The sequence below is a fragment of the Chaetura pelagica genome, unplaced genomic scaffold, assembly GCF_000747805.2.
Source record: "Chaetura pelagica isolate M959 unplaced genomic scaffold, ChaPel_1.0 scaffold278, whole genome shotgun sequence".
In the NCBI taxonomy this organism is placed as follows: Eukaryota; Metazoa; Chordata; class Aves; order Apodiformes; family Apodidae; genus Chaetura; species Chaetura pelagica.
The window spans coordinates 713849-722184 of NW_009954497.1; the positions used below are offsets into that span (position 1 = coordinate 713849).

Here is an 8336-nt window from a genome sequence, read left to right on the forward strand (position 1 = left end):
GAATTCACTCTTTTTCCAAGAGCCACTGTGAAGTCTGTAGCAGCAAAAGCAGGTAACTGAAAAAATCAAGCTGTGTCAAATCAACAGTGGAAACAAAATGTCCAAGTTATCCAGTGTACCTGAACGAATGGGATGTGCCAGTGCTGGGAGTGTCCCAGCATTTGTATATATGGGACCTGTTTGTAAATGCAACACTGACATTAGGTTGACACGGCTCCTCAGCTTCTGCCAGGTGGGAGATGCGCAGCAGGAGGCTTGTGGAAAGCTCAGGCTGCAGTTGGGCTTTGTCATGCTGCTGTATATTTGGAAAACCCTTCGTCTCATGACTGCAGATTTGTGCCAATGTTTAGACAGTAAAAAGCCATTTGCTCCATGATGCACCTCACACCAAAACTTTACAGACTTCATCCCCTTTCTCACTTCAGCATTGCTGCTTGGCTATTCTTATAGGAGTCTTCAAGACAGTATAAGCAGGACAAGAAATAATCAGAAGTTGTAAGAAAGAAAGGAAAATGCCCTGAAAGAAGCAGCTTGGGAAATGTAGTCAGAGCTAAGCTCCCAACCAGAGCCCAGCCCAGTAAGTACCTTGTCCACAAAGTCTGGTTCAATAACATTCTGCTTCTCACTTTCAGCAGCTGCTTCAATAGTGACGAAGAAAATGTTGATCCCTGATTCTCTGGCCAGCCTGGAGGCCTCCTCCACTCGGTCAGTTGGCCACCCATCCACCAACACTACAACCACGTTGGGTGCTCCACCTCTGTTTCCATTAGCATCCAAAAAAAAGTTTTTGTTAACAAATGAAAGTGCCTTCCCTGCAGTAAAAGAGGAGATGAGGATGAGTTATAGGTCTGGAAGCATTCTGCCTGATAATATCTCACAAAATGGTATGCAGTAAGCTGATTCAAGTGTTGGACCCCTGCTGAGAGCCAGGGAAAGTGTTTTCTGTGGCTGTGTGAGCAGGAAGGGAGGTCACTGCTGTTGGTGCCAGTGCCTCCTGAGCCCTCCTGTGCTGAACCACATCTGCCCCCTCCCTGTGCCCCAAGGGGGCTGGAAGCAACAAGCTGGGTTAGCAAGTATCCACAACATGTTGGTGGGACCTGCCTGAGAGGAGAAAGGTAAATCCTGTCCACTTGCAATGGGCTTGCAATGCCCTGACCAAAGCAGGCAGGTCACAGTGGGAACTGTATCCCTTTGACAACTCCGCCCTCGTGCTGTGCACCATTCAATCACAGCCTCCATACCTTGACTCTAGAACCCAGGTTCTGGAGCCTTTCACAAGTTGAGGTTGTGCAAGCAACCCCATCACCTACCAACATTGGAAAGTCCACCTTTCTGTGGGATTTTCTCAATGGCATTTCTAAGGTCCTTGGAGTTAGCATAAGTTTTTAAGTTAAATTCTGTGGATGGGTCATCTCTGAAAGGAGAAATGAGAGCAATTGTCAGGTTTTTTTGCTTCACATGCAACTATACAGAAGATACAGGGTCTGTCTGTGCTACTCGACTCCTGCACATGAGCTGGAGTGAGACATTTAGCACGAGTCAGCCACAGAGCTACAGCTGCCAGAATGTGCAGTCATACCCTGCAGCAGTGGGAGTAGCTGCACGAGAAGCTCTTACCCGTACTGAACGATGCCCATCAGAGGACCAGTGCTGCCAACGCCAAGGGCCTGAGCCATGTTACTGAGGAACTGCTTCTGGAGCTGAAAGCGGCGTTTACCAATGCTCCAGCTCCCGTCCATCAAGAAGGACAAATCAACCTTGCAATCTGAGGAGAGACAAAGAAGTGCAGAAAATATTTTCAGTCCTTTCTGGTAGCTCTGCTGCTTGTGATGAACAAAGGCCTAAAGAGTCTGCATCCAGTGACTGGTGCTGTGCAAGCTCTGCCTAAAAGCCTTTGACAAGGACAAGTCACAGCTGGGGGCTCAAGTCTGCCCTGCTCATTGGTAAACATGGTTCTTGGTATGATTTTTCTCCTGTAAAATATCCAGGCTGAGTGACAAAAGGGCAAGAAGCTGTCTCCAGGAGTCAGTCTGGGAGAGCACCATGTTTGGGAGCTAAGAGAAGAGGCCAGCCATGCAGGGGCAAGCTGGCTTGTGCCCTCAGAACTGTGGCTGGGGCTTGGTCAGCTTTATTCACAGCCCAGAGGTGGTGAGAGTTTGTAAAGCCAGACAAGACCTTTGGATTTTGCAGTCTGGTCACCTGCAGAGCACAGGGATTTCCTTGGATTATGCTTTTGCAGGCTTAATTTGTATAATAGATATAACAAGAACAGTTCTTCACATACTGTGTTAATGCTGCTCAGAAGGGAGGGAGGAACCCACTCAGTTCCATGTATGTGTGATGCCTGGGATGTGCCTTTGGGCAAGGGACATTGTGGGGTCTCTTCAAGGAGCTGCTGACAGCAATCCTGGCAACTCTGCTGCCTTCATTCTGGGCTGGAGATAACTGCATGGATGATGATTTCTCTTGGTGTTTTGAGATTGATGGGGGCTGGTACATGTGTCAGCAGCAGCAGCCACAGACTGCTGTTGTTCATTGCCTCTCTGGGCTGAAAGCAATATTCTAGAAAAGCTATGCCTGCACCCAAACAAACCCTTCCCTCTAATTACACAGATGAACCTCATCTTTGTGTTCCTGCAAATGCTGTCTTCATCACTTCCAGCCCGCTTTTACGTCTCTGCAAGTTAGTGGTAAAACATTCATCAGTTGGCCTGCAACCAGGAGTGAGATCAAAATTTGGCTTAACTAGAGCGCTAATTAACATTTTCCCCCTCTGGCATCTGGGTCATCCCCATCACTTTCTTTCCCTTCGATGATGCCTCCTACCAATCACACTGTCCAAAATAGTGTGTTTTAATCATTAGGTAGCCCGAAGGCTACAAAGCGCCAATTGTTCTTACTGGCTTATGCAACCGCCTCCCATCTCATTACCTTCAATTTTTTTGTCCCATAGCTGTCTGGTTTTCTAGTTTTAATAATGCTGAATTAGAGAAGCGTGACTGAGAACCGTGTTTGTTCGCAGCAGATCGTGGGGCAAGGGCGGGAACCCACGACAAATAATAATACCTCAATTAACAGCCAAGTTTTCCTGAATTTCCTGTCCTTCAAAGGGACCTACACCATGCGGTCTATATGTGGAAAGTGGGGAGATGGTTAGCCAGCAGAGTCTGGGCATGCAAAGATTTACATACACTTATATATAGATTTAACTCTTGGGAAGGATTCAGACAGTAGGAGCATTTCAGTGCTGGGACATCAGTGAGACTCTGCAAGAGCACAAGATAAAGGCACTATGTGGGCAACACAGCTCTCTGATTTGCAGGAAGGCAAGACCTGAATTATAGCTTTTATGGTCCTAGAGGTATCAGCAGGATGAGAGTTTTGATTCTGATGTGCCGTATCTCAGTTCAACTGCTGGAAACACAATTGTGCTTGTCTTCTTCTCTGCTACACGGAGCTCTGCTTTCCTGCGGTGCAATTGGGTCTGTAGGGCAGATCCTGCCCTTTTTCTTCTCATTTTCCTTGTTTCTGTGTCAGTTTTAGGTGCATTTGACATCTTTGATTGGGAAAAAAATACTTTTAAATATTAGGAGGAGCACCTGGGAATATACAGACAGTAGCTAATGTAAAGAGTTCATGAAATGCCAGTTCTGTGAGACGTCATTCAGCTGCTGGAGGATGGGCAAGAGAGGAGCCCAGTGGGAGGGTGAAGCCCCCTCTCCAGGGCAGCCTCCCGTGAGGAGGTGGCAGACGACCCCATCTCTCCCCTCTTAGCTTGCTTTCTCTTTTTCTTTCCACTCTGGGCCTGATCTAAAGACGTGTTAATGGACAATTCTGCCTTTAATTATAGAGGGCTGCAGAAGATTTCCTTCTCAGACCAGGGGACCCTACGTCTCCATCTCTGGGCTGCAGGATTCTCTGTGCTCCCTCTGCATCCCCTCCCTTGTCCCTGCAGCAGGCGCTGGGTCCCTCTCTCAGGTGGTTTCCTTCCCTCCCACCCACTGCTGTGGGATGAGTGTCTGCACTCAGCATACTCACAGGACCCTGCTCTGGTCAGCAGGGCTCACTCATCTAACCCTGGCCGCAACACCTTGGTTTGCTGTCCTGTGCCACTGAAACCCCAGAGTGAAGCTCTGCACCCCGGGAACATTGGGCAGCTGATACTGCCCAGGAAGAGGTAGCAGTGAGCAGCCACCACCCCTCTGCAGGTAAGGTAAACCTTTGCTGTTTTTTCCATCCCTGTAGAAGCAAAAACCAATTCTGTGTATGAGGGGGGTTGGCAGAGAGCACTCACTGTTCCTCTGCAAGGGAAAAATACATTCCTGGTGTTTCTTAGACTTTCTTGAAAACCTCCCTTTTGCTATTTAATTTGAATGCATTTTAGCAATGTGTAACTAAAAAAATGGTATTTTTTAATTATGTAATTAATTCTGAAGTACATACTTGGGTTCCCCTGGGAGACTGACTCCAGCGGCTTTGGATTAAATTCTTCCTTGGAACTGAAGCCTAGAGAGAGAAAGGAAAGGCTCCATCAGTATGTGTTTGGTGGCTGTCCCCATTCTGGAAGGAAGTGGGCAATAGGGTGGCTGCAGAGTCCCCCCTGGCCTGAGAACTGGTGTAGGAGGGAAATAAGGAACTTGGAACTTATCTTTCTCAGCCTGTATCATTCTAGGATAAAACAAGAGCAGACAGATTTCTAGATGTTCCACCAAAATCTCTCAAAGCACCAACTTTGACTCCCCTTTGTGAGTCTGTCCCCTCACTGCAAGGGCTTGGCAGCAGTGTGAACAAGTAGAGGTTCCCTCAGGTGCTATGGTTCCAGGGTGGTGATGTCCCAGCACTTTGCCCCTGAGAGAACTGGCACTACCACCCCACTGACTCACCTTGCCTCATCTGTGCTTTACAACGAGTTGCACAATGTCTGAAGGAGACAAGCAACAGGGGTAGAGGAAGAGAGTGAATTTTGGGCTTAGGCTGGTGTGTGTCCATGGCTGCTAATTGGATAAATGTGAAGGATGGTGGCTCAGCAGCCAGGTGAAGTAAAGCAAAGGAACAGGACCTGCAGGGGAGCACTTTGAAGGAAGTGGCCACAGGACCCCTTGGAGATACAGGCTCAAGTGTTTCTTTCAGACTGGGGCTGGACTGTGCACATGCATCTGGTGACTCTGCCATTACACCAACAGCCATGGCCTCCCAAACCCAGGATAGGAAAAGCTCGCCTATATGTAAGTGCCTGCAGGCACAGTCCCACAGATCTGTTCAGGTGGTGCAAATCAGCCCGGACTGCCAAAGGCAGAGAGCCCTCTTCTTGCCAGGTACCCTCCCACCTGCTCCTGCCCCACCACTGGCTCCCATGCTTGCCTAGTGTTGGTGGGATGCCAGGAGAAGGGGGAAAGTGGAGTTAAACTGGGAAGATAGAAAAAGGTTAATGATGGGCTGGACCAGCTCCCTGACACAGGTCACCCTGTGGCCATGCAGGTGCTGGAGCAGATGATGACTGGGAGACAAGGCAGCCCTTTTTTCTGGCAGCACTGGCTTATGGTGGGTTTATCTGATGCAGAAGTTGTGGGTGACATGAGACAAAGGAATCAATGACTTGGATCCATACATAGCCTCTCTTTGTCAGCCACACAATTGTATTTCCTTCTTTAAAACCTGGAGTAGCCTCGCCCTCCTGACTGTGTATGCTTTAGTACAGGTTTTAATTACATGGGCACGTAACAGTTCCTCAGCAATAGAACAAAGCCATGCTTCACCCTGCAGCCTGCACACCACATACCTCACATGTGCCAGCTTGGTAACCCATATGTGCAGTTCCCCCACTTGCCTCATTTGCAGAACAGAAAGTAGGTGGATTTAACACTGCAGTGAAATTAGATATTAACATGTGCCGTTCATTTCAGCAACTGAATTGTATAGGGAAGCTAATTCATAGTTAACTGCTTCATGCATTTATCTGCATCCAATAAAATCTGTGTTCCTTACCCAGCCATACAGTTGACATTAGCTGGGTTGGCACAGAAAGCTGAAGTGTAGGCGATGCAGCATTTTCCATTTTTATTCACCGGTACAATTACCAGTTCCTGAAGGTTGTAGGTCAGCTGGCTGATTTGTGCTTAGTGTAAAAATGAGGTCACCACCAAATAACCTTCCCCAACTAACTGGGGAGGTGGTCAGTCTCTATGGGCCTCCCTATTCTGCCAGTCCACTTTAATGTTGTTATTGCTATGGGAATTTCAACTCACTGCATGGGCAGTCTACTCCATGCTAATTAAAGTTCCCTTCACTGATTTTCACAGCTGTCCATGCTGATTAAACTTACTATTCATTTAAGTAAGACTGCAGTGACTACATCCACATCAGAAACATTCCTTTGAAGTGACAGTCTGAATTCACTAGACTTTATCACACTAGTCTATACAGGGAATTCAGTTGCTGAGAAACTAGTGATACAGCATCTCATCCTCATGCCCCACCTTTCATGGCATTTAATGTCATTTTCTGCCTCAAAATACCCCTTTACACCCTGGCCCTAATGCTGTAGCTTTTTCTAAAGAAGCACTCTGATGGCTTAGGCTACAGAGGATACAAATGCTTCCTCTCTCTGGCTTAGACTGCCAGTGCTGGAGAAGAGAGAACTGTTCATGTTTGGGATGATGCAAACTTGGACTCAACAGGTATTGCTGCTGACACTGGGTTTGCAAGCATATGGACTAGGCTGCTCATGACAGCTAGTGTAAGGTTTGGTCATGGCTCAGCTTTGAAGTAAGCAGTGTTCAAGGGAATGGTCTTTGCAAGGGCCACCAGCACAGCCCTCTCCAGCAACAAAAATGGTGATGGAAAAGATACTTATATTGGATGGTCCAGCCCCTTGTAAGAGAGACGGTGCATGTCATGAGCTGGCCTGTAGTTTGTGTAGTCTGCTTTAAATATTCTCAAGGAAAGGGATTCTTCAAATATTGAATGCATAGAATCTGCAGTTTGTAACTGCTCCTGGTTAAGGGTTGTCCAAGCCTTGGTCTTGTTGCTACTTGAGCCTGCTACAAATGTGTAGTAGGTTTTTTCCCCTCACCAGTAATCATAAAAATGTTGTAATCCCCCATTGTCAGTTTTTAAGGTGAAAATATTTCAATCATTCTTACTATTCTTTACAGATGGCTTAAACTCTCCTTTCCTTATGTGAACCTTTCCTAAGTACATTGACATGAGAATAATCTGTCATCTTCATGGATTGCAGCTCTAGACTGCAATCCCAACTGTGGCATTCGTAAAATAGCTTCTTATTTACAAATGGATTTCAGTAGCTAGAACTCCTTTCCTCCAGTGTAGCTGCCACCTCTTTTCAGAGCTCATCTGTTCTGCTTCTGCTTTAGGCAGAAACTTGAGACTGGTGCAAGCACAGAATAATTTTAACTACTAAGATGTAAATTACAAACCTAGTTTATAATTTTAAATACTGTAATTAGTCTTTAAAATGAGATTGTTACCAGCAGAGTCATGGGCCTAATGAATAGATTTAGCTTTCCCCCAAGAGTGTTGGAAACCAATTATTCCTTACTGTATGCTTTCAATATTTACCTGGGTCAAAAAGGCTCAATCCAGGTTTCCACAAGTCTGTTTCCATTGCTTTCACACATAAAAGAGAAGAAAAAATATTACTGAAAATAATGGAATTGCCTGAGATTACAAAATCCTGACTCAATTTAGAAAGTTCCATTTATACATTGAAGTATCATTAACAATTATGATCATGCTAAGGAAACCAGTAAACCTGGAAATCTTTATGCACACATTTCAAGCCGTATTTAGGAGCCTCATATCATTGCCTCCAGAGCACTAATCTCTTTTATTATTTAAAACATGCCTCTTAAGATCTGTTTTGATCTTTTCCCTCTAAATTGCATTGATACTGAGGCAAGTATGCTGACTTCAGTATACTTTTGCTTGGCTTAGATTTTTCTCCACAGAAAATCTCCAAATACCTCTCAGCTGCAGATTTCTATATCCCCCGCAGAAAATCAAAGACATTGTATACATTTTGCTTGCAGCCAATCAGGCATAGGAAACTTAATCAAAACTCCTGCTTTCATAAATAAACCCCAGAGTGTCTTTGTTTTTGTAGCCTGCTGAAGAGCTTTCCCAAAAAGGGATATTTTGCTCTGGATTACAGCCAGATATAAACCCTTGCAGCTGATTAGGACAAGAACAGTACCAAAGAGCACTGGTGAGGTCCTTGACCCCTCTCTGTCTATCTCCAGGCTTGTTTGCTGTGGTTTACAAAGACATGCATCTCAGCCCATTGAAGCCGTACTGCCTCCTGCACCTGACTTTCCCTA

General features: G+C 46.0%; 1 protein-coding gene across 1 annotated transcript in view; it reads right to left on the bottom strand.

The window, feature by feature from the left end:
- Positions 1-8336, bottom strand: part of VIT (vitrin) — a 32349-nt gene that overhangs the window by 3019 nt on the left and 20994 nt on the right. Inside the window, exons 12-16 of the mRNA XM_010004571.1 lie at positions 7579-7626; positions 4444-4506; positions 1618-1765; positions 1311-1414; positions 586-812 (exon numbers count right to left, since the gene is read on the bottom strand). Of these exons, the coding sequence (XP_010002873.1) occupies positions 586-812; positions 1311-1414; positions 1618-1765; positions 4444-4506; positions 7579-7626 (590 nt within the window). The remainder of the gene's footprint in view (positions 1-585; positions 813-1310; positions 1415-1617; positions 1766-4443; positions 4507-7578; positions 7627-8336) is intronic.